The sequence below is a fragment of the Alligator mississippiensis genome, chromosome 2 (genome assembly GCF_030867095.1).
Source record: "Alligator mississippiensis isolate rAllMis1 chromosome 2, rAllMis1, whole genome shotgun sequence".
Taxonomy (NCBI): Eukaryota; Metazoa; Chordata; order Crocodylia; family Alligatoridae; genus Alligator; species Alligator mississippiensis.
The window spans coordinates 171,285,683-171,312,026 of record NC_081825.1 but is presented as its reverse complement, the minus strand read 5'-3'; the positions used below and the strand labels follow the sequence as shown (position 1 = coordinate 171,312,026).

The window sequence follows — 26,344 nt, the reverse complement described above, 5'->3', positions numbered from 1 at the left end:
CCTACCTCCCTCCCTCCCAGTGCCTGCACCAGAAGAGAGGGCTAGGCGCAGCACTTTAGGGAGAAAGGCCAGTCTGACCCCTGCACAGCACAGAATGAGCCTTTTGATCAGCAAACCTAAGTATCTACAAAGGAAGGTGCTCTGTGCTTGGCTTTTAAATGTGTTTGTTTTTTTTATTTAAAAAAAAAATCTCAGATATACTGAGTATGTCATGTCTGATCTTCCCTGAGGACTTGGCAAGATAGACTCTGTCTGAGCCTTCCTTCATTCAAAGAAGGGCGCTGAAACTTTAACAAGATTTTTCTTTCTCCCAAGTGTGCCTGGGGCCTTTCAGTTAGCTACATGTTACCAAAGAAGCTCCAGAGTTTGAAACTGCATGCAAAATCACTCTCCTGTCTTCAGTTAATTGGCTTCCCATGTGCTGGAGGTCTCCTGTTACAAACAGGCCCCGCATTTCTAGTGTTAACATAAATCAGCTACACACTTTTATGTTTAGCAAACAAACCAATGTGCAGGCTGTCTTCATGGTTCCCCAAAGATAAACTGGCAGACAATTTGTTCCCTGCAGGTCCCCTTCAAGTGTTTTGTCCAAGATCAGGCAGTGGGTAAGTGCCTCTGGCTGAAAGAAGGACCAGGGTTAGATTGGCAGAAGACTTCAGTATCCCTAGGTGTCCCTGAGCTCAATGGAAAATTTCCCCCAGTCCTCAAGCACAACGGGACCTGCTGACTGTTCAATGCTTTTGAAAATCTGACCCAAGGAGTGCTGACTGCACCCTACTCTCTAAGCAGGGGGAACAGAAAAGCAAGACAGGGAATTTCTGATTCTCAGAGTCTGTAGGGCCCAGGCCAGAATTATGGTCAGAGTGCACTGCAACCCCAGTGACCTGGAGAAGGCATGGCCATGTGGCACTGCATTATCTGCCATCTGTTTCCCCCAGAGCCTATAAAGTGAGGAGGTGAGATGGCACTACGCTAGGGCAGAGGTTGATAACATACAGCCCACAGGCCAGATCCAGCCTGCCAAGCTTTTTTAGCCAGCCTGCTGAGCTGTGGGACACAGCAGACTGCAAGAAGCATCCTGAAGCACAGTGCACTTGTGGACATCTGAGGGAGCTGTGGCAGTGGCGTGGTCCATTCTGCACCATGTGTTGGGCAGCAGCTGCATTGGCAGGGACTAGGACAGAGTCTCCAGCATGTTCCTGACCGTCCTGCTGTGTGGTACAAAACAGCTTTGGGATGCACAGAGGAACTGCAGCTGCAGCTGAATTATCCATTCTGCCCTGCATGCTGGCTGGTCAAGGACACGCTGGCACCTCTATCACAGACCCTACTGCTGCAGCTACTGTCTAGCATGTGATGCAGAATAGAATGTGCAACCACTGTGGCTGCTTCACACATCCACAAGTATGATGTTTTGGCATGCTCCACACAGTCTGACAGGTCTTGGAGCTTGGCAGGCCACATGCTAGTAAGAAGGAACAACACCAGGGACTTGAGCAGGGGCTCCAGCATGTCCCTGATCAGACAGGGACTAGCAGAGCAATCAGGTAATGATCTGTGCAGGGCTGTGTTTGCTGTTGCAGCTGGTAGGAACACTTTGCAAGTAGGAACCTTTTGCTCAGTTTTGGGATGCAGGGGAGACTTGCCTTCAATCAGTGTGTTAGCAAGGGCTGCCTGACCCCAGCTCCCCTTTAGTGCAAAAGGGCAAGGACTCTCTCCTTAGGGAAATGATTTTCAAGCATAGTGCCATGGCACCCTGGGGTGCCTTAAGATCCTCTCAAGGGTGCCATAGGGTGTCATATAATATTAGCACTATTAGGTATGCAAACATGATTCACAAGATAAATCGAGAGTTTTCAAACAGGAATCCCTAGTGTTGAAAATATTTTGACCTGTTATAATCTTTCTGAGTTCTTTGCAACAGAAGAATTGCTCTATTATTTTTCTGTAGTCAAATAATGAGTGAAAGCTAAGAGCTGGCATATTCTGAGGTGTGCCTTGAGTCTAATGAGGTTGAGAATCTCTCTCCTAGGGCTTGCAGGACTATGGGGGTTGTTCTGGTAGATGCGCCATGAGTCTTTGCCACTGCTGAGAAACTGCAAGGAGCTAGGGTGAGTCCAGTATTCTTGCACACGGGCTTTGTGAAGGAGCCACCCACTGTCACATTGCTGTTGAAGATCAATCCCATACATTCCACCCTCACCATGACTGAGGTGTGTTAACTTGGCCCTCTATCACTGAAAGGTTGCTGACCTCTGGACTAGGGTATTCTGTGCCCCTAGGGCCGGTAGGAGGCAGATGGGGGCCCTGCATGGTGTGACATCACTGTGCAAAGGCCAGCAATGGGCGTCCGGTATCTGCACTTGAGATTTGCTCATGCCACAGATTTGACAACTCCCTGGACTTCAGGGCTTTCCTCTGCTCCTTCCCAAGACTCAGCCCCTGCTTCACCTCGGAGCTGAGGCATGGGTGAGGCAAGGTGGTCAAGGCTGGTGAGCACCTCTTTCCTCTCTTCTGCTTTCTCCAGTGTGTTACACTGGGTATGCTTAAGTCATTGTGGCTTGGTCAGCAGTGTCACTACAGCTCACTCCTGCATGAGCACTTTGGTTCAATCTCTCCCAGCTAGCCATTCCCCGGTGAGGATGCCCTGCCTCACAGACCTGTCAGCATCACCTAGAGCCTTCCTTGCTGCGCCAGCCCTGCTTGGTTTACCAGGATGGGTCACTCTTGTTCCTGCTGTGTGCTGCTGTCACCTCAGCCTGCTCATGGTAGCAGGACTCTGTCTGAACTCCCTAATGTGTAGTGATCTGTAGGCAGCAAGATCCAGGGCTCAGAAGACCTGAGTTCTATCCTGGCTCTGCCCAATCTCTGCTAGGGAACCCTGGGCAAATCACTGCTCCACTGTGTGCTTCAGTTGCCCCATTGATGGGATGATGATGACAAACATTATTCAGCAGGAGAGAAGCCAAGCACGTTAGCTGAATGTTTTGAGTTCCCTCTGGTCAGAGGAGCAGAAAAGTCTAATAAGTCTGAAGAACTGTCCTGCAAAAATAACCCAGGTGGCTGGTTTCAGTTCCAAGTTCTTGATACAAGTGTGTCCTAGTCATCAAGGAACTGCTTTCCCCAAACCTCCCCTGATCCTTTTTCTCCTAGCCACTTTGCTGGCTCCCATTCCCCCACTCAGGTTCCTGCAACCCACTCTCTCTAGCTTTCCTTCCCCTACCCCCTCATCCCAGTCAGGCAACCTTTCCATTCTGTTTCATATGGGGCACTTACAGGGGACACACCAAGAGCAAGTGAGAGGCTGTGGATGGAGCATGTTCAGTGAGTTTTGGAGGTGTGGGGAGAAGCTGGAGGGCAGGCAGAGCTTGGTCAGGTACTAAGAGCTGGGGAAGGATGAAGAATTCTCAGTGTGGACAGACTCTCAGTCATTTGACATGTCCAAATATAATCAGTCTCTACTGAGAACATGATCTGAGGTTTTCCAGGGCTGATAGCTCCTAACTTGGCCAATTGTAGGTAAATGTTTACAGGGAGCACATGATGTACATCCCTGACCCAGTCAGCTGCTCTTCCCTGTAGCAGCTGCAGGGATGGAGGGGTGGAGGTAGGTAGAGGGATGTAATCACGCCTTGTACAGCATCAGGGATCTTTCTATTTAAATTGATAGAGTCAACTGACTTCATGGTTCACTATAATTTACCTGATTCCTGATGGTTGCTATTACTGCACAAGTGAATGGTCTTGGTGTTTCTATAATCAAGTTATCCTTTGTTTGGCAATTTTGTTGTGTTAGCTTCTCCTGTTCTCCCTTCTCCAATTTCACAGCCCTGCTGCTCTTTTCAAAATCCTAGATCTGTGGAGTCCAGTCTTCAGCAGCAGCTACAGTTTCAGGTTTTGGCTGAGCAGCTAAGAGATGCTGACAGTTCATCTATGAAAATGTTAAGACTGTAGCTTTTGCCTGAGCTGGAAAGGGAAGGTGGGTGAGCTTCATGATTCTATCCCTGCTGTAAGCAGCCATAACTCTGGAAAAATCTTTTTTCTTCATTCTGCCTTACCAAAAACAAGGTACGCGACTTATTTGGAGGAATGTGGTATACAAGAAAATACACTATTTCTGTAGATAAATGAGTATTTCATAAAGTTTCATCACTTGCTTGATATACCTTACCTGTGCTATTGGGCCATTTATATCTTATCTGTATTTCATTATTAAATTTGCTATTAAAATATATCTACATTTATGCTCACAAGTGTTTAATTTTGTTGGGACGGGTTCTTTGAACCTTTCTCTGTTCCTAGAATACATACACAAGGCATTTGTATGGGCTACCCCCTCTCTTTATAAAGTGAGGAGGGATTGTGGGCCTGGGAGGAGCCTTATAGATCTGGGGAGGGGCCATGGAGGAATTGGCAAAGAGAAAATGGCAGGGTATATGGGAGTGTTATGGAGAGAGGGATCTTTGGAGTCGAAGAGGGAGCTGGGTGGGGGAGAAGTTATGATGAGCTATGTGAGTGGGTGAGGGGTAGAGGCTATAGATGGATTGGTATGTAGGGCAATGGACTCCTTGCCTGCTTGTAAACCTGAGCAGATCCATGGTTTTGGAAAGGGAGGTGTGGGAGCAATAACTGGGACTATAGGAGTGGCTAGAACCCCTGCTTCCAGCTCCCTCTACCCCACCACTGGGGCTTGTGGACCACATCGTGGAAGCATCTACTGGGGCCTTTTTTTTTAAGTCCCCAAATCAGGTAAGAATCCTTCCTCTCACTGTCCCTGCTCTCAGTACCCCCTCCCTTCCCTTCCACACTCAATAGTTTGTCCCCTCCCTCTTCTCCCATTCCTTCCACCCCCTTTCCCTTTCATGGTTGCTGCTGTCCTTGGCTGAGATGAGGGAGGGCAAAGCTCCAGAGGGCAAAGTTCCTGCCCAACTTCAGCTAGGCTGTGCGGGGAGTCCAGCTCAGCTTGGGACAGCAGTGGCAGTGGGTGGGTTCCCCCTCCCTAAGCCTGTTCCTGGGCTGTCAGGAAGCACCTGGGGGGATTGGGCAGGGAGGAGGAATCCATCTGCTGCTGCTGTTGTCAGCTGAGCCTGGCTCCCTGCAGGAATATATCTGGAGCACCCTACCCTCCCCCTACCCACCTCTTGGTCAGCTGGGGATAGCAGCAGCAGTGGGTGGAAAGGGGGAATGGAAAGGGAGGTGCTGCTGAGCACAGAGGGGACTGAAAGGAGTGGGAAGTGTTACCTGCCTCAGGGCCCCGGCTGCTGTTTCTACATGGTCCGAAAAGGGCTTGCAATCACAACGCTGTACCCACTCTAAATCCACCCCTGAGAAGGCCTTATGTTGGCTACTGCGTAGTGAGCGTCAACTGCTTCATGACAGGCTGGAAAGAATCAAAGTTTGACACGGGGCACTAACTTGCACAATTTCAGGGGTATATAACATCCAGAGAGGGATCTTCTCTGCCCCTAGTCCCATTCTCATGGGGGCTGTGAGGAGGTCTTGAAGCCTTAAAGTTGCTTCTCTGTGTGGTGGTGACCTGGCTGGGCACCAGGGTGTTGGCAACCCACTCTGGCCTCACAGGTCATGTCACATGATGGAAAGCAGGTTGTAGGAGCAGGTTGAGAGACTGGGGTGAGAAGGGGAGATAGGTTGGCCAAAGAGATTGTGGTGGGGACTGGTGCAGTTGGAGTGGCTGGGGTGATGGGGGAGGGGAATGCAGTGGGAAGTCAGGGGTAGAAAGCCATGAGGATGGAAATTGGCCAAAGAGGAAGCAGTGGGGGCTGGACCAGTGGGGCATCCTAGAGTGTGGAAGGCCCCCGTAGAGAGTAGGGGAGAGGTGTCCAGGTCATGGGGACAGGAAAAAGCCTATGGGGAAAAGGCTATATCCAGAGATTTGCTTCCCCTGCCCCCTCCCCACACTTGAGTCCCCACACTCTCCCCCTCCACTGAGTGCCTGCCTGCTCCATCCTAGTGCCCCACGGCTCTAGGCAGGCACCTGCATGCACTAGAATGGTGCCATTCTGTGGGCAGACAGAGCGCTTTGTGCTGGGCCTTCGCCTTCCCTGCTCAAAGGGAGGATTGTTCAGGGCCCACATCACCCCCTCCCCCCCCATGTGCAGGGCCCAGAGCATGGAGTTCAGCGCGTGCCCAGCTCCCAGCTGCTGTGAGAGCTGATGCTAATGCAGTGCCCACACTGCAGGGCAGAGCCCACTTGCTGCAAGGGTCTCTGGTATAGGGCCTGGAACATGGACTTCAGCATGTGCCCAGCTCCCTGCAACTGGGAGAGCTGATGCCAGTGCACTGCCCACACCGTAGGGCAGAGCCCACTTTCTGCAAGAGTCTCTGGGACAGGGTAATGCTGGCAAGGACAGGCATCAGAGGTGGGCATTAGGCTCTAGGGACTTCCCCTACCAGGGCATTGTGCTGCAAGGACCTACGTTAGGATGGACCTGGCACAGGGGTGTGGGCTTGCTGGTCGAGTGCACCAGGGCTGGTACAGGACAAATAGCATTGGAGGGCTGGGGTCTGAATGGTGCTTGTTCCTGGTGCTCAAGAGCGAGTCCATGCCAAGGGGGGCAATAAATGGGCCCTGCTGGGCAGTGTAGTACCCTGGGCACATACTGTAAGCAGGCATTGATGGGGTTGGATGTGGATTTGCGATCTCAGTAGCTTTAGGACAGAGAAGGGCCAATGTAGGGGGGCTGCTCTCATATGTGCCTCCTGGGGATGGGCTGGAGGCAGCACAGAGTGCAGGAGCCATCTGGCAGTGCCCACTACCTGCCTATGGCCAGCACAGAGCTGCAAACTCCCAAGAGATGGATCCCTGTGCTCCCTGCCATTGTAGCAAGGCTCCCTTCACTGAACCCAGTCTGCCAAGCAGAGGAGCCCCAAGTGGCTGCTGTGTACCACACCTTGGAGTGGGGCAGCAGTTCCATGCCAGCTCCCCAGTCCTGCTTGGACACTGGAAGAGGCACAAGGCTGGGAGTCCAGTGGGGGAAGAACTGGAAAGCTGGAATGACAGCACCCACCTCCAGCTACTGGGTCAAGCTGGCTCCCACTCTTGCTCTTACTACTAGAGTCCACTGTCCTCTACTAGCTTGAGAGGGAAACTAGGCATCCTGCATCTCTACCCCCTCCACCCCACTCTAACTCACCAGATCCAACATCCCTCTCATAGATGGGCATTGAAACCAGGAGGCAGGGTACATTTTCACCTTATAGACTTACTAAATGATATATAGCACAAACTTTTGTGAGCAGGAGCTCACTTCATCAGATGCTGTGAAAGCATGTACACAGACCAGGGTATAAAATGGAGAAAGTGATCTGAACACAAAGGTAGAGGAGTCGTGGTATCCACTTCCCTCCCAGCCTTCCAGTGCAGGCCCCCCTAGTTGTGTAACCTAGTGGCAAAGTACAGTATGTGCTGCTCCTTCCATGCAGAACCTCAGCCTCCAAGAATAACTATCAATTATTGTTATTGGTTTGCAAATGAACATGCACATTTGCTTATTCATTATTTGCATGACCCACCCAATATCTGGGTTGTATAAAGTTTGATTCCCATTTGCCACACGCTGCCTAGCACCTAGTGGCATAACTAAGGGGCTGGGACATGGTGGGGAATGAGCAGAAGCTCTGGGTACTGATTATACAAAAACACCCAACAGCTTCAGTTGCTGCCACACCACAGCTTCCCAAGGCACAGAGCTGCTATTACACCTGTCTGCAAGTGCCTGGTTGTAGGAGGGACACAAGTGGGTGCTTGTGAGAGACATGTATTCCATGCTCATCCCAACCTCCTACTCAGGTGCCAACGTAGATGAGCTTCAGGCTGTGTGGCTTTGCCATGGACTGGAATGCCAGGATGTGACCTGCATGAGCAGTGCTCCACCAACTTGTGAGATCCCCCATAGTTCCCCAGAGTACAACCTTCTTTACTCCATCATTGGGGTTGGCACAGGAGTCCACCATCATTGTGTGTTGAGAGATGCTGGCAGTGAGATTACCCCTCAGGCCATGCAGGGTTAAGTGCTACCCTCAAGCCCTGTGGCTCCTTGGGTGTAAGCACCAGACAATGATAAATAATATCACTGTCCTTAAAACAGAAAGGGGTAGATGGTGGGGGGCAGCACCCAGGGCCCTTGGGGTGGGGAACCTGGCAGAGCTGTGCAGTGGCCAAGGTGCAGTGGCCAGGCACAGGGTCAACATTGCTTATGTTAAAGGACGCCTGGAGTCGGCACGGGGAGCATCAGCCCTGCATAGTACAAGCACCAGCCAAGACAAAACCCAGGAGCCTGCTGCCCTCTAGTGAAAGGCTAAGGTAATGCCCATCTCAAAGCTCCTCACTATATAGGTCTAATGATGTGACTCATGTCTACACATGAACTTTTAATGCGCATTAAAGCATCAAAAAAGGCATTTATAGACGTGCTTCGGGGGGGGGGAGTGCTTTAATTAGAGCAGCTCTGAGAGCCGCTTCAATTAAAGTGCCCAGTGTGTTGCATGTACCAGCGTAACCACACTGGAACAAGCTTTAGGTAAAGCTCTTCCGCTGCCATGTTTCAGTGCAGGGATGCTGATAAACGTGATGCTGGAGCCTGCTGGAACACGGTAATTCCCATGCTTCAGCAGATTTGATTAATTGAGCCTGCTCCAATGTGCTGTAATTACAGTGCATCAGAGCATCCTCCCTGCATGTTAATAGGCAGGGCTGTCCCTAGTGGGGGAGCAAATCGGGGCAACCACCCAGGGCCTCATGCTTTGGGGGGGCCCCGCAGACAGTGTTGTACAGGCCCCACTGTGGTGGCTGCAATGCACTAGCTCTGCCGTGGCTGCTGCACACTGCCGGCTCTGTGTTCCGGCTGCTTGCTACCCTCCCCACCTCTGTTTGCCACCCCTAGGCCTCGCACACCCCTAGAGACGGCTCTGTGTATAGCATCCAAAAAAAGTGTGCTTTTGCTAATTATTAAATTAAAATAAATTAAATGTAATTATTGCATTAAAATAGGCTAATACGCCTTCTTTTAGTACCTCACAATGGAGGTACTAAATGTGCATTACCAAAAGGGCATTAATGAAAATGGAGATGCACTCACTGTCACTTTATGCCAATCCCCTGCACCCAGCTGGGGTGGGGTGGGGTGGGGAGGCAGTCACAGCTCTGCACCAGTCCTGGGGTTCCTTTATGCTGGGTGCTGCACAGGCCCCTACCAAAATTAGGAAGTGCTGTGGGGTGTTGACTCTCCCTTGGTACGGACCTCACCGGCACAGAACACCCTTTGCAGGTGTGCTCAGCACAACAGCTGCAGGACTTATCTCAGGCTGCAGAAAATAGCCGGAGGGAGGGGGGGGGGCATAATGAGGATGTTATGGGGATAAGGGCTTCAAGGTAGATTCCCCAGTTTCGGAGTGAGGGAATATTTCATACCTATGGGAGTGTCCAGTTGGCCAGCACAGACTATGGTGTCCTTGAATCTGCTCTTTAGCTGTCCTGGCCTATTCCATAAAACACTGCTTCCATCTCCTGCTGTTTGGCCCAGAGCATAGGATGCTATGCTGCTCCCACGTAGTCCCCCCAGGGTGGCAATAGTAGCCCTGTGTGTCATGGGTTGGTGCAGTCACAGTCAGCTCTACCTCCACTCATCTTCTAGTACCACTCTTGTGGTACCCACTCTGTCCCACTGCTGCATCCCTGCCAAAACAGCTGTAGATGAAAAGCCTATAGCACCAGCTGGATGGGGCTGTCTGTCTCTTTTTAGTTCCTCTGGCACATTGTTAGGGGGATGTGAAATTGGACAGCCGGACTCCTGGATTTTTTTTCCTTACACTTGCTGGGTGAGGCCTGTGCTTCAGTTTTTTCCTCTATAAAGGTGTGTCTGGTTCTGTTGAGAAAGGGCACTGGAGATCCCAAGTAGCCAGCCTCTACCCAGGTATTAGCTGCCTCTGCATCTTGCACATGTTTCACCTCTCCCTTCCAGATTATATCCTCCCTTGACTTTCCTCCCTTGACTTCCATTACTGTTGCCTTGCAATGAAGGGTGGGACACCAGCATGCAGTGGAATCTGGTAAAGTGCTGGGGATTGGTTTAGCATGGGCCACTGAGTTGCCATGAAGCACATATTCCTCTGGGTTTATGGACTGCACCTAGTTGGGGAGGGTGAGGTCTAGATCCAGAATCATGACTCCTCAAAGGAGAGGTCAATATACAAGAGCATGGACATGCAGGCACTGGACCTACAGCAATTCCTCCAACTTCAGACAGTGCAAGGTATCCCAGTGAACTAGCTTGTCCCTTAGCTGGCTTACCTGACACCTCAGGTTTACAGACAACTCAAGCAATGTACAACATATCTCAGCCCTGACGTGTCCCCCTGACCCTGCACACCTCCAACCATAGTTCCCACATCCTGCCTCAATCTCCTTTGCTCCTGCCCTAGCCTAATTTCTGCTTCTGAACAGCTGATCCCAGTATCCTGGATTCCTTGACCACAGTTTCTGGATCTTGGTTCTTGCCTTGGCTTCCTTAGTTTCAGAGCCCTAGTTCAATTCCTGACATATTCTTTGGAACCTCCTGACTTGGATGCTGGTTCTGCCTGCTTTACCAGACCACCTGTCTTACAGTTGGGTGGCAGGGCACGTGTGGGGCCTGGGCAGAATGAAAGGGAACCAAAGGGGATGGGCAGCGGGGAACAGGACTTGTGAAGAGAGATCATGAAAGACAGCAAGATGGGGCATGGAAGAGATCGGGTACCCATGAACTCCAGTATGTTGGTCTGAGAAGCATCAGTGCCAATGGTGAGCCATGGTACTTAGTTTGTGTGGAGGCCCTGATGTGATGGGGCTGTGATCTAGCATTGCCAACTGGTCACAGGAAGTGGTTGACCATAAGGCAAGTAGCCTCAAAAGGTGTTGGCCTCAACTTTTTGATCCTTGACTCCCAGCCCTATCAGCTTGAGGGGACCTGAACTTGAGGACCCAATCCTTATTCTTCCCATGCCTTAGGGTTCCTCTCTCCTATGCATCATTTTCCTTCACCATACTATTGGCTCCTCTCTCTCTTTTCCCCTTCTGTTTAATTACATTCTGGCTTTCATAGATTTCATAGACATTAGGGCTGGAAGGGACCTCAGAAGATCGAGTCCAACCCCCTGCCCAAAGGGCAGGAAGTCAGCTGGAGTCATAGGATCCTAGCAAGATAAGCATCCAGTTTGCTCCTGAAGGTGTTCAATGTGGGCGCTTGAACCACCTCCGGTGGCAGGCTGTTCCAGACCTTGGGGGCTCAGACAGTAAAGAAATTCTTCCTTATGTCCAGCCTGAAACGGTCTTGTAGTAGTTTGTGACCATTCGACCTAGAGGACTGCAATTGGGGTAGGTGAGAGTGGAGGGTGGGTCCACAGACACGTTTATTGTAATGGAAATTGTGGGTTTCTTAATGCAGTTTTAAGATGTGTGATGGAAAGTTTATGATAGAGGTATATATATATATATATATATATAACTCTCTCTCTCCCTAGAAATATATTTAAAAAAATAAAGATCCTGGGGGCTCCATGGAGATGGGCTTGGGCCAGTGGGATGGGGCTGCAGGTGGTGGGGAGCAGCGTTGGGGAGTGGGACAGGCGGGGACAGGAGTGCAGGGTGGTGGCAGCGCAGGGCGGTGGCAGCGCAGGGCCAGGCCAAGGTGTCTCTGGCACCCCTGGCCTGTGTAACTCGCTGTTCACTTTACTGCGCAGGCAGAGCTGGGGGCTAAAGCCCGAGGCCTGCTCACTGAGGCGGGATCCACCCAGCTGCAGCTTCTCCCTGCCTGGCCCCAGCTGTGCACTGCCTGCTGTGGTACGGCAGGGGCAGGAGGAGCCAAGCCATCCCTGGGCAGCTGCAGACCTGCTGAAAAGCTGTGCACGCTGCCAGGGGCAGGAGCATGGAAAGGGCTGCCTTGGGCAGGAGCGGGGGCTCAGCCCCAGGCAAAGCACCACAGGGACAGCCACCAGCCAGATATGATCAATTGGCGGGTGCCAGCCTGTGGGCTGGATCCAATCGGTTGGCAGGCTGCAGGCAGTATTTTGCCTACCCCTGCACTAGCACCACATCAGAGCATTGGGAGAGCTCTGTGCTGGATTTGGGCTACCCAGGGGAATTAATATACTAGATCAGCAGTTCTGAACCTTTTTCAGTCAACGTACCCCTTGGTCTCAGAGTGAGACTTCACATACCCCCTTTCAATGGGAAATTAATTTTTATGTCAAACTATGTGTAATCGTGTATTATAAAAATGGCAAGATCCTCATACAACGACTTTTTCATTTTAAACAAACTTTATTCCATGCACAGAAAAAGTGGTGCAAACCCCCCCCCCCCACACACACTTAGCATCAAATGCCAAAACATACCAAAACTTATTAGTGCGAACCCTGCTGCTGCTGCTTACTATCAACCAACATTTTAATTCTAGGCGATGTTATCTCACATACCCCCGGTTCAGAACCGCTGTACTAGATTATAAGGAAAGCAGCTTCTACTCCGGGCTACAGTTAAATACATGCTTTATGCTTTCTTGAATCATGGCTTATGCCTCTGCTTTAAAATCATGCACTGGTAGGGTTTTTTCCGGACATTGTCATGTTGCTGGAGGAATTTACTTAGCAAACTACTACTGCAGCTTTCAGTCACTGCTCTGTGACTTTCCTAAGTTCAGTAACTCATTGGAAAATTCATGTCATGCTTGTCTGCTATAACCCCCAACTGCCCTGCCCTTAAATAGTAACAGGAACATTAAAAATCCTTCTGATGCAGCTAGAGTTGGAAGCACATTTTGTCCCTGCTTTATTTGTATTCTGGGCCTATGACATGCGATCTGTTGCAGTGGAAGCTGGGATTTAATTTTGATTGTCAGGTAGCAAGGAAAAAAAACCCCTCTTCCTTTCAGCATTTTCCATTATTTGCCACCACCAAGTAGTGAAGCACTTTCCATGATAAGTGCATGCTTCACGACCCCAGGCAAAGAAAGAAATGATGTACCCATTTAGCTACAGCATGGTGTCTGGACTGTAATCTTTCTCAAATGCTTCTGTGTTGAAAAATATAACTTGATGATTGACAGTGGCCCCATACTGCAGATTTGATCCAAGAAAAGTTACAATGTTTAGCTATCTGCAGCTACAAAGCCAAAGACCCTGTAGCCATGCTGGTTTATGCAGCCAAGAACCTGCCCAAGGGCTTTTATGAGGGTGAAGTTGGTACATTATTTCTAGTTTCCAGTTTGTCATTCCCCATTCCAATGTCAGAGTTTCTCTTCCCGTGATTATAAATTTGTTAGCAATAAAAAAATCATGGCAGAGCTCTGTATTTCATTAACTATGTATATTGGCTAAAGGACTGTAATATAATATCACATATCAAGAACATTGTGCTGAATAAGGGGCCAAGTTTGTTTGGCATTACAGGGTAAAATCCATCTTGGGTCACTCCAAAAAACACAACTCCACCATTAGGGTACTCTCCAGAAGAAGGCTGTGCAGGGCCCTACCTGACCCAAAGCTTGATTTCTAAGCGGCCTGGTGTTGACTGACAGCCCCCCGGGCCTGACTACCGCGAAAGGGGCCGCAAGCAGGCCCTCAAAGGCTGGAACTGTGCCAGCCTGCATGGGAAAAGCCATGGTCGCCCACAGGAAAATGGAGAATCCATTTTTAAAGTTTGCTCATGACTGTTTCATATATTCTTGTGACCCACTTCTGGGTCATGATGACACACCCACAGGTTGAGAAACGCTGATGTAGCCCAACCCCTTGCCTCAGGCAGGATCATTCCTATCTAAACCATCCTGTACAAATCCATAACGTAACCTCTTAGTAAAACCACTCGGTCAACAGTGACACAGAGCGGATTGAACACCCTAACCTGCACAGGTAATGCTGGGGGGAGGGGCGGGGGCACAGCAGTCAACATCCTGCTCTTGCAAAAGGTTGTTAATATTTGCTTAAGAGTTTCACAACAGAGGAAGCTTGCTCTGAGGGCTTTATGGCTGAGGGCGAGCAAAACTCAGGGGCATCCAAACCCCAAGCCTGCAAGTAGGATGCCCGCCAAAGGTTTTGGAAACATGTGAAGCCCAGGCAGATGGGGTGGAGGATGTTTGCCAGTAGATGTATTCACTGACTGCCTGTCTTGCACGAAGACCAGCCCAGCCTGGCTTCTTTACTGTTCATTCCAGGCAGGAAGAGCACATGCCCACTGCTGAAACTTCCTCAGCCTGACAAAGGGTTTTTAAACCCAAAAGCTTGCTAAAATAAAACTCCCAACTATTTAAGTTGGTCTAATAAAAGACAGATTCACCCCAAGAACCTTGTCTGCCCGCGTCCTTACACCAACATGGCTACAACCTACACCCCTGCCGGTAGCAGGGCCACTTAAGGTGCTGGACTCCTCGATTTGGAATTGGTTTGGGCTAATTTGGCCTCGGATGCAAATCTAATAAAAATAAATACATTAATAATAATTTAAAAACAACTAGAGGAAAGCAACCCCCGCCCAGGCCACACCAATCGGACCAGGAACAGACGAACAAGACCCCGTAGCAGGGCCCACCTCAGTCAACATGCCCCCGGGGCCTCTGAGAAGAGCGCAAACCCCCCCTTAAAACCTTCAGACAAGTCGGCGGGGGTGGAGCAGACACCCGTCCTGGCCCCGCGCCACAACCAGCGGAGACGGGAAACGAGGAACTCGCCTCGTCCTGCCCCTAGGACGCCATACTGCCCGGGCGCGGCGGGGCCTCCCGCTGATGACGCGGCAGCGGGATCCGCCCCCGTCCCGTGAGCCCCCGCGGCCGGGCCGGACCCGTGGTGCCGCGCGGCGGCGAAGCGCGCGAAGGGAAGATGGCGGCGCTGCCGGAGCGGAGCTTCATGGAGCTGAGCGCTGCCGCGCGGGGCCCGCAGCGCCGGGCGCGGGAGGTCGTGTTCAGCCCGCCAGGTACCGCCCGCGGGCCCCGCGCCCCCGCGCCCGGCCCCGCTCCGGCTCCCCGCTAATCCCGGCCCCCTCCGGCTCCCCACAGGTGCCAGCACCAGCCCGGGCGCGGCGCGGCTCGGGGACAGCGCCGGCGGCTTCTGCTACCGGGAGAGCGCGCAGCTGGTTTCGGCCACCAGGAACCGCTTCATCCACTGGTGAGGGCGGGGCGGGGCGGGGGTCCGCTGCCCTGGGCAGAGGCCGCGCGGGGGCTGGGGGGACCTGGTCGCCGGGTGTGAACAGGCTGCGCTGCCCCTGCAGGAGCACGGCTGGGGACACGGTGGAGCTGGTGGAGGAGTCCCTGGATGTGAACCTGCTGAACAATGCCGTGCGGCTCCGGATCCAGAACTGCCTCCTGCTGCCTGGAGGGGTCCACCTCTGCGAGGTGCAGAACCACCTCGTCCTCCTGATCGTCACCAACCAGACCGTGCACAGGCTGGTGTTGCCCCACCCTGCCCGCATGTACAGGAGTGTAAGTTGCCTCTCAGCTTTTTCCTTCACCAGCCCCGGTGATGAGAATTGGGCTGCCCAAGTTCAGCTGCCCAGAGTAGGGGCAAGGGACCTAGACAGGCATGACAGGAAACTGTCTCCTGTGGGGTGGTCACAGCTAGATGTATCGCTTGGCTTACAAAGTAGGAAGCGCTCTTGTTTGCATGGGCAGGAAGGTGTGGCTTGGTGCAAATTTCCTGTGGGAAAAGTCATTAGGTTAATGTTTTTTCTCAGTATCCTTCCTGAGGTGTTGCGATCTCCACTCCCTTTGGGTCACTTGTTCCGTCTCTACATTTGCAGGATCAGGCCAGCAGACCACCACCTTAGCTCCAGGCTGTTTCATAGAAATTTAACTCATGGCACTTGCTAAGAATGAGCTGTTTAGACTTGAAGCAGGTATTGAGCGAAACACTGGTGCAGGTGTGGACACTGCCACTGGGATGTTAGCAGGTACGGGAGGGAGGGAGGGAGAGAGAGAGTAGGATCTAAGTTCCTGTGTTTTGGCAGCTCTCAGTTCTACCTACCCTTTGAAACTCACCCTTAAATAGCCTAGCTTTGCTGGTTAAATAAGGTAGAGAGACACAGGTTTGAATTTAGCTGATTTTCATTGGAAAGAACTAATTTCACAAAGCAGGAGCTAGTAGTTTTTTAAAGGTATTTGTCATTCCACGGACAAATCCAGTTTTACATTTTTCTAACCGCTCTTTGTGCTTTTGCAGTCTGGAGTCTTTGTTTTTATTTTATTTAACAGGAGCTGATCACAGAGAGCCAGATGCAGTCTGTATTTACAGATATTGGGAAGGTTAACTTTAGAGACCTGTCAAGCTACCACATGATCCCCAACATCCCTGGACTGGCATCTAATTCCACAGCCTCAGCTGCTTGGCTTAGCAGTGATGGGGAGGCTCTCTTTGCTCTGCCCTCTGCTTCAGGAGGAATTTTTATCCTTAGATTGCCACCTCATGATGTGCATGGTAAGAACTTAGAGCAGAGCATGTCCTGTCCTGCCACTTTGTATTTGTGTAGAATGTGTCATGGAAGAAAAGTCTCTAATCCATGGAAAGCAGCCTGTAGCCAAATGTAAGGGCCATCGTCAGTTGCTCTTTATAACACAATGTAGCCAGCATATCCCAGTCATGACAGTGCCTGTCTATGATATAAGAAGCAAGGTGGCTAAGTTCTAGCCTGCAGTTCCAATGGGGGAGCACTTTGAGGGGGCTCAGTGTGGGCAGGCTTTAATGTAAATAATACTTGTAAATAGTTCCAAGTAGGACATTTGGATGCCCCTTCTCACCTTGGGAGCAGATAGCAGTCTAGGCCTGATAGCAGAGAGTCCTGAGGAAGATCTTTTCCCCTTTTTCTCTGAAAAGGGCCAGCCTGAGCTTTTCCCCTTCCCCTCTGAAAAGGGCCAGGCTGATCTCTTCATCTTCCATGACACTTCCTATTTTGGTTTTCGATTTCAGCTGCCATTGACTCTCTTTTTAGTAACTGTAACAAAAATGAATGCTAAATGAGGCAAGTTGCATCTTGTATTAGTGACAGTGAACTATTGCATCAACAGCACACATCCCCTATACGCAGAGCTTAACACTTCTGTTTTTCTAGGAATGGTTTCTGTTGTGGAGCTGAAGCAGAGCTCAGTGATGCAGCGTTTGCTGACAGGCTGGATGCCAACTGCTATCAGGTTAGTGTTGTCTGGTGCCAAATAAGTGGGGCTTCCACTTTTTGCAGGGAGTCTTAAGATGGCTTCAGAGATAGACAAGTGCAGGGAAGGTGATAATGCAATTATATAGTGCTTGTTTTTGGTTACACAGATCACAGTACATGACTGCACCTAGGAGTGAATATATATAGTTAATTTTACAGCACTACCTCTGGATCTATATGTTTGTGGTTTTGATTAATATGTAAGTGGTTTAGCTGCACTGCATCTGGGAGGTGACGGCAGGTGGGGAGAACTGGTGGCTGCTCCCCACCAGCTGGAAGCTGCACCTGTGCCACAACAGAGCAGCGGGAGACTGGGAGAAATGGCAGTGGCACAGGTTCAGCTACCTCTCCCCCGTGCAGGTTGTTCTGGCCTGTGCTGGGAGGAGGCTACGGGAGGGGCTACAGCAACACCCCCCTCCCCCCCCCCCCCCCCCCCAATTTTGTCATAGCCCTCCCTGTCAGTGCCGCTGCTGCCTACCTGTTGCAGCCCCAGCTCTTTCCAGCATGTGGGTGGAGGGGGTTGAGCCGGGGCTACACTGGGTGGGTGGTGGCAGCACTCGGAGGGGTGGTTGAGGGAGTTGTGGTGAAATTTGGGGTGGCTTCTGCCCCCCATAGGCCCCTCTCAGCACTGTGGCTGCCTGTCCTGAGCCCAGCCCCTGCTGAGAGGAGCCTGTCGCAGCCTTGGCTCCAGCTGGCAGCTGCAGCCTGCCCGCCCCACATGGATCCGGGGGGTATGCGCCCCCCAGATGAGCCGTGGTTCCCTTCCCTTCCCCCTCCCCTTCCACCACAACAGACTTACCAGCTGCACGCAGCTCTTCAAGCTGCTGGGCTGTGCTCCTTGCTGCCTGCGTGCTGTGCAGCACTCTGCAGGTAAGTCTGTGGAGGGGAAGGGGCATGGGGGTGCAGAATGAGGCACCCACAGTGAGGGAGGGAATGGGACTGGGGTTGCTGCCCAGCCAGGGTGGTGAATGGGACCCAGGGCAAAAATTATTGGCCAGATTATTGGCTGTGTTGGGCCAATTTCCGATGCAGCCAATTTTTCTTTATATTGGTGCTGATCTGATATTGAACTGATGTATCGCTGTACCTCTGGTACTTATAGGAATGTTTGACCTATCTGTCGGTGTGTAGTCAGCCAGGACTGTTAATGTTGGTTTGTTTGCTTGGAAATTGCACTGAGGCAGGGTTGACAATATATGGCTCTGAGGCTGGATCCAACCTGCTAAGTAATGCTATCCTGCCCATGAAGCTGAGTTGGTGACAGCATTTCTTTGGTGGGGGGCAGTGACGATGATTCCATGGCTGGGTCAAGAGTGTAGTGCTAAGTCAATAGAAGTGACTGAGTTGGAAGTGGCAGCCAAGTTGGAAGCATGGTGTTGGTAAGAGGAGTGGCAACCCACCTTCAGAGCAGTCTGTGCTCATTTGGCCAGTCAGTCTTAAAAGGTTATCAATCACTGCTCTAAAGCCTTGTCCATGCAGGGAAGTTTTTGTTGTGTAACCAAAGGGGTGAATTTAAACTAGTATAGCTATTTCAGAGATGGCTTACTAAGTTATTTTAATCAGTGTGTTTTTTGTTGGTTTTTTGTTTTTTTTTTTAGAGGTGGCTGTGGCCCTTCGGACCTTCCCATCAGCCTGTCTGTTCACTGCCTTGAACATGATGCCTTTCTCTTCGCTCTTTGCCAGGATCATAAGCTGAGGATGTGGTCTTATAAGGTACATAAACATGTTCAAGTTCTAATATGATTAATGACTGGTAACGCTTCATCTGGATGATGCTCTAGGCCAGGGTTTGAGTTATAAATATGAGATACAAAGATTAGATGATTGATGGAAGATTAATTCTCAGACAGCTGAACTGGACTGGTAGTGTATCAACTCTACCAGTTGTTAGTGTATCAACCCTACCAGCATTGATTAGTTTTTCAAAAAATGTTCAGTGTCAAGACTTAATTTCCCTTGGAAACTTCATGACTTAAAACTATCCTATGAAGAATGCCTTGTTCTTCATAGAATTTCCTGAGGGAACATGTCAGTTTGTCTATCACAACCACATAGGTGGTCCAATAAAAAATACTACCCTAAGAAATCCTTGCCTCTGAAATAAAAGTGTATGGCATTTGGTTTGGAGAGTTTTATGCATTGCTTTTCTGAGGTGCACAGGAGCTCATCAAGGGGTAAAGAAAGTACCTCAGCCTTTCAACCCTGATGGTGACTAACAAGGGTGGATAATGTAATTTGTTGACTTCTTGACAAGAAGACTTGCACTTAGAAAGCTCGTGGTCTGCATCAGTTTGCTCTGAATACCGTATTCCAGCTGAGTGATAGAGGAGAATAGTGTTTTATTGCACATGCTTTTTTTCCTGGTCTTTCTAAACCATGTGTTTTGAATAAGAGGAAATGGAGAAGACTGAGGAAGACTGAATGAACTGCTTGAAGAATATTTCAGATACTTGTACTAGCCCTACTTGTCACTTCAATCACTTTCTTCAATATGCCACTGAGAACAGATCTGTGCACGCTTGTGGTACAATGCATGGTTTTCCAGAAGAAAGCAAATGAAACCCATGCAAAAAACTTTGCTTCTCTCAGTTGCGTTCAAGGAGCATCAAAGATGTAATAACTATTTGAGGCAGGCATTCCCAACTTGGGGTGAAACCGTATTCCCTTGGAGAAGGGGAGTCTAGATGGAAAAAAAGTAGAGGTGCACCAATATATTGGTTGCATATTGGATTGGCACCGATAAAAGGAAAATTAACATTATCAGCTTTCTTTGGCCGGTGTAGCCAATAATGTTCACTGATAAATATGCCTTCTGACTGGGGCCTCTGGACACCACATGCATGCACAACAACTGCACCATGCATGTGGCCAGGAATGCAGCTGGGCAGTGTGGAGAGCAGCACCCTGCAGGTAAGTCTGTGGAGGGCAAGGGGTGTGGGGGAGAGAAGGTGCATGGGGGTGCAGAATGAGGCACCCACAGTGAGGGAGGGAATGGGACTGGGGTTGTTGCCCAGCCAAGGTGGCGAGTGGGACCCAGGGCAAGGGTGCGGAGTGGGATGGAGCTGTGGGCGGCTTGTCCGAGGGCGTGGGGGGGGGTGGCTCCCCACCACTGTGTGCACCCCCTGGGGGAGCCATGGGGGAGCATATGTCCACCCAGATTTGTGCATGGGGCAGATATGGGCTGCTCATTGTGGGCTCGGGGCTCTCCGCTCTGTTGCCTATGCCCCAGAGGCCCTGCGCCGGCTGTACATCCCTGCCTGCCCAGCAGCAGTGGGGGCAGCGAGTTGTCTCCTGCTGCTGGGAGGGCAGAAGGTACACGGCCAGCGTGGGGCCTCCAAAGCAAAGGCAGCGGGGCGGAGAGCCCCGAGCCCACAGTGAGCAGCCTACATCTGTCCTTGCCTCACCCAGCTGAGCTCCAGGTAAAAGCAAACCCCATGCTTAAAAATGGCAATGGCGGTGCTTGAACTAAAGCTCATTCACCAGGCTTTAGTTCAAGTGCCCCCACCACCATTTTTAAGTGCTGGGACGTTGATGCACTGGATGAGCTGTCCATGGCTCTGTCCTGCTCCCCACCCTGGTTCTGGGTCCCATTCACTGCCCTGACAGCAGTGCCCCCAGCCCCTGCCTCACTCCATCCCTCACCATGGGGGCCTTGATCTGCTTTCACCCCTTCCCCTCCACAGACTTACCTGGAGGGAGCTGTTCTTCACACTGCCTGGCTGCCTTCCTGTAAATTGGTTATTGGATCGGTATCAGCCAATATGGCTGGTTTAATAATTGGCTATTGGTATTGGGCAAGAAAATCTTTATCAGTTCACCTCTAGAAAAAAACATTCACACTAGGGATGGGGTGGGGTTAGGAAAGCTACACAGTATTAGATCCACTGTGGTTCCCCACTGCAAACAAGCTGCTGGAGGTTCAGCAGTGGAAAGCTTCTTGAAATCTATCTTCCCTTCCTGCCTTGCTCACAGTCCCTTGACAGCAACCCCTAGAAACAGTTCATGCAGTGGGTCCATGCTTGAGAAATCACTTAATTATTGTGTGTGTATTTCTAATGGGCAGCTTGGCTGATGGAGTATTTGTCTGTTGCATCAGTGGTGATTCCTACTCTGCGCAAGATGCAACTTAATGCTGAGCAGGGGAGGGAATAACAAGGGGAGCAAAAATGGGGCCCACAAAGGAAAACAATGAAAAGGAAGACAAGCAGGGTGGAGTGGGGAATCTGCACTATAGTTGTTGGCAAGGTGTTCTGTGACATTGTTTGCTGTTTACCTTCTCCTGTCCCTTAAGAAAAAGTCAACGCTCCAACCCTAACTTGCTTTATGCTTCTCATTTGATATCTTGTTTTGGGCAGGAGCAAACGTGCCTTATGGTAGCAGATCTTCTGGAGTTCATGCCTGTCAATAAGGATGTGAGGCTTGCTGCTGGAACTGGACACCGGCTACGGCTGGCCTTCTCCCAGTCACTTGGGCTTTATCTCGGCGTGTACATGCACGCGCCAAAGCGAGGACAGGTATAGAATAACCTGAGACTTCCTTACTTACAGTGTTTGAGGATTTAAGGAAAAAGAGCAGTGATGGCCTGTGTAGAATTAGGGAGTATGTACTTCATGCTTTTAACAAATTCTTGAAGGCCTTTTCTAGTGTCTGAAGTGAGTTGGTCATAGAAATCTGGGCTCTGATGTGGAGACAGTCTTTGGAAAAACACTTTTTTGTCAATATGATGAAGGGTTTAAAATCACTTCACATGTTCATCAAGAGGGAAGTTTTAGTGGGTAATCGTTGCGAGCCAGTTTCCAGCTTTCAAAATCGGGCTACATTGTGCATTTGTTGTTAAGCTAAGAAGCAAGCAGTACTTCATTCACTGCATTTTAGTGTAGACTTAAGTGTTTGGAGCCAAGCTTTGCTGCAGATGTCCATGCTTATAAAATGCCAGTGTTCTGTGCATCGGTTTCACATTTTGGTGGCTCCTAGGAAATTAATGAAAGTCCTTTCTGATTTAAAAAAAAAAAAAAAGAAAAGAAAGAAACCTGAGATTCTTAACAAATACAGTGGGAAATCATTAGGGCTGTAAAACCAGCCTTAAGGGTAAAAGTGCTGCTGCTGCTGGCTGCCCCCCCCCCCCCCCTTAATTCTGGACCTTCTGCTGCATTCAGTTTGGTATTTTTTTTGTGTGTTCACATGTTCTTTTATAGCTCCCCAGCCTTACTCAGTGAATGGGGAATGAAGTGTAGAGGGTGTGCAGCACAGATTCTCAAACACCTTACAAAAATAGAAATAAGTAGGCAGTGTTATCTGTCCACTTTAAGCAGAGATTGGTAACCTACAGCCCATAAGAAGAATCCAGAGGTGGGTAATGGTTGCAGTGGAGGATAGGAGAGTAGCCATCCTGTAAGGAACAGTGTCATCTGGAGCACTAGATGGGGATTGGCTGCCTGTGGTGACTGCTGGATCATAAGGGACAGCTGACCCTTAGTAAAAAGTTGCAAACCCCTGCTCTGTGAAACTTTAATTATATTAATCATTTTAAATACATTTACATGAAGTGAACTTATTTCTGTTGCCACTGTTCTTGGAGTACTCAAAGCTGAATACAGACTTTGGCCCAATGTGAAGAAGGCACTCTCAGGTCTCATGCTGCTTTCACCCCCTCCCCTGATTACCTGTGTTACCTCACCATTGACGGTTCCCAGGCTGAGTGCATTGTTCTGCCTCATTTAATGTATTGTGGTATTGCTGAAGGGCCCCGCTTTTGGTCCCAGATCCCCCTATGCTCAGTGCTGTACACTAGCTCAGAGGAAATGAACAGTTTCTGCAGCCTTTGCATAAGTCACACCTAGTTAAGAATTGTGTAAATTGTGTCCCTTTGGTTACCTGGAGTGCCTGTGATTTCAGAATGGAGCAGTGCAGATGTCTGTGACCATGCAGCCTCTGTGGCCGAGGTTGTGTGAAGCAGTTGTTTTTTAATATGGTATGCATTGCATGTGTACTAGTTGGTACTTGTATAGTGTCTTCACTCCTAAGATTAAAAAACAAAGTATCTTAGCATCAGGGGGGATGCATATGACATGAGAACCTGGGTATAATAGTTTATTCCTGCTCTACTTGATAGCCTTTTTATTTTAGTTAGAGTGAGTTTTTATCAAGATATGACTTGTCCGTGTGTCTGCAGTTCTGTGTCTTCCAGTTGGTGAGCACGGAGAGCAACCGCTATAGTCTTGACCACATATCATCACTATTTGCCTCACAGGTGAGTTTCTACCAGCCTCTCTTTGGAGGCACAGACTTAATAGTAGAAAGTGTCTCATTCAGGCAAAAAGAGTATAGGTCTCTAAATGGGGCCTGGACTCAGGAGGTATACTAAGACTTTGTCTATGCTTATCTGCCTCTGTTGCAGAAGTTCTGGTGACAGGTGGCAGCTGCTGTGCTACCAGAGTGTGAATATGTTCATACACTTAAGATAGCTGTGAATGACTTCACTCAGCGGTTGCACTGGCAGAATGCACAGTGCGCTCTGGGGAGATCAGCTGCTGAAGGGATTGTTACAGCCAACAGAAAGCACAAGCGTGTCTGTGTACCTCATGCTGGCCGCTAGATAGCAACGGAAGCCTGGTTTCACTTAGCAGAGACAGTAATTCTCCCTGTAGACAGCTCAGCCACTGCAGAGGAATCTGAAGTGTCGCAGCACATAATTTTGCTAGCAGTTTGCTCTCCTGCTGACCATATAACACTATCAAGTGTTTCTCTGGCTTATACACTTAAGCCCATAGCTGTGCTGTTGTTTTTTTGGCATGTAATCAAGTTTCTGTGGTGTTTATGGTTTTTTTCCCCTAGGAGACGCTGGTTGATTTTACCCTAACATCGGCTGACATCTGGGCCTTGTGGCATGATGAAGAGAATCAGACCATTGTGAAATACATTAATTTTGAGCAGTGAGTTTCTCTGTCTTATGAAGACTGGTAGTGATGTAATCAGGTGGGACTGTAATTGGGAGGATTGTTCTTCTCCAACTTTCTGCCAAAAATTATTTTTTAATTTGTTCATTTTCATATTAGTTACCTCTACATGCCCTTGATTGTTCCAGAGTAGTTAATTTGTTACCAGATTTCCTGGCTGTGTTAGGGTGCATGCCATCTGATCACTCCTTGTCTTGTAACATTTGGGAATTTTAGATTTTTAATTCTGTTTTGTGGTAACTAAAGCTGCAATAGCATGTACACAAAAAGAAGAATTTAAATGGAGATTGGCATAGTTAAATCTGCCTTGAATAGCTTATTTTTTCCACTGCCTGCTCCTAAATATTTACAAAATGATAATGCGTTCATTTTGGATAAATAACTTAACCAGTAATTAAAAGTTTTTGCCTGTCCAGCTTTATGCGGATAATGAACACATTTTGTATTTCTAGGCCTCCTGGACTGACTTAAAGGCCTGGCTAAAATGTATTACTAGTGGTCTGCTTCCCTTTAGACAAACAAATCTATCATTTTGATTGGGTGACATTTCAAAAAGCACCCACCTGCATTCACTCGTGAATGAAGATCTCAATACAAATGGAGGAGAGTACATCCAGATAACAGAATGCTGCACTTGTTTTAAGATTCTAGAGGTGGCAAGATGCATTTCTGAACTAACCAGATAGCCAAGTAAACAAAAATTAAAAAATGATAGCATTTAGTCACGTTAATTAAAATTATTCTATCTCAGAGGTGGACAACATAAGCCTGTGGGCCAGATCCAGTCCACCAAGGGATTTTTGTCTGGTCTGCAGAAGGTCCCTTGATTCCCACCTGACCCAGGAGTAGGGGGCAGCCTCAACCATGGCACGTGTGGTAGTCCCGCCACCCCTGGGCACACAGTGGAGCTGGGGCAGCATGGTGGCCACACTTCATTCCCCCCATTTCCACCCCCTGTGGCAGCGGTTCCTTTCAGCTGCTGAACCTGACCCTGTTGCCTGGACACCCTGTCCTGTCCACCCTACACCTGCTGCTCGGGGTGGGACCCACAGGCAGGTTGCTTGCCTGGCAGCTGGGATGGGTCTGTGGATGGGCAGAGAGCAACATCTAGGAGCGAAACAGGTGGGTGGGGCTGGGCCTGGGGCAGAGCTGCAATCCACTGCTTGCATATCCCTCCACACATGGATTTCACAGGCAGTGGCGTTCAGGGAGCGGATCACAGCATTGCCCTGGCCCCAGATGCAGCTACTTGCCTGCCTGCAGCCCCATCTCATCTGCCCAGCCACGTGCTCTGCCTGCATGGCTCCTGTCCGGTCTCCATAGAGATCCCAGGATTGCAGATAGTGACAGTTTAGGGCCAGGGTAGAAGCCCAGTTCTGCAGGCAGGGATGTGCAGGGAGGGTATTGTGGCTGTGTCCTGGCCCTGTGCTGTCAGTGCCCAGTGATCCTGGGGTCTCCATGGAGACTGGCTGGGAGCCAGGCAGCAGGGTGCATGGCCAGGCACAGAGGTGGGGACAGGACTGGGGCCGAGCCATAATCCATACCCTGTATGACCTTGAACCGGTGCCCATCAGGGGCATGCAGGCAGTGGATCATGGCTCTGTCCTAGCCCTGGCCCTGCACTGTCACTATCCTGTGACCCTGCTAGGTGATTTCTGGCCTCACCTGCCCATTCTGCTCCTGAACATCACTCACTCTACCCACCCCGGCCCCATTCCACATAGGGAGTTTTGGTGAGCTGTTGTGGGGGTCGAGGGGGATGCTGACCTGGCCTGTGACAGCTCAGCAAAACTCCATGTGGCCCTTGAGCCCAAATAATTGCTCACCCCTATTCTGTCATCTGCTGCAGATGGGACATTAAAATCCTTTCTCACTTGTGAAAATGTGAAGGCTGAATTCCCCACTGAGTCTAACTTCTAGAAGGCTGCTTGTTTCATAGGATTATGTTTACGTGCCTGCCTGAATTTCTTCCCCCCCAAACCAGAAATGTTGCAGGCCAGTGGAACCAAGTTTATACGCAGCCCTTACCTGAAGAAGAAGTGACCATTCGAGATGACCAGGACCCAAGGGTGAGTGTAGGCTTTAAAATAGCAGCCAGAAGTACTGCGGCTTCCTCTCTGCACAGAGATGGAAAGACCACTGGGGACAGGTCAGTTTGCACAGAATAACTTTAATGTGTTTATTGTCCTTTATACAA

General features: G+C 49.9%; 1 protein-coding gene across 1 annotated transcript in view; it reads left to right on the top strand.

Annotated features, from left to right (window-relative positions):
- The first annotated feature begins 14,832 nt into the window (after positions 1–14,832).
- Positions 14,833–26,344, top strand: part of NUP160 (nucleoporin 160) — a 64,297-nt gene continuing 52,785 nt past the window's right edge. Inside the window, exons 1-10 of the mRNA XM_059722412.1 lie at positions 14,833–14,962; positions 15,045–15,153; positions 15,257–15,467; positions 16,236–16,458; positions 17,090–17,168; positions 18,790–18,904; positions 21,547–21,705; positions 23,364–23,441; positions 24,026–24,123; positions 26,132–26,216. Of these exons, the coding sequence (XP_059578395.1) occupies positions 14,869–14,962; positions 15,045–15,153; positions 15,257–15,467; positions 16,236–16,458; positions 17,090–17,168; positions 18,790–18,904; positions 21,547–21,705; positions 23,364–23,441; positions 24,026–24,123; positions 26,132–26,216 (1,251 nt within the window). The 5' untranslated portion in view covers positions 14,833–14,868. The remainder of the gene's footprint in view (positions 14,963–15,044; positions 15,154–15,256; positions 15,468–16,235; positions 16,459–17,089; positions 17,169–18,789; positions 18,905–21,546; positions 21,706–23,363; positions 23,442–24,025; positions 24,124–26,131; positions 26,217–26,344) is intronic.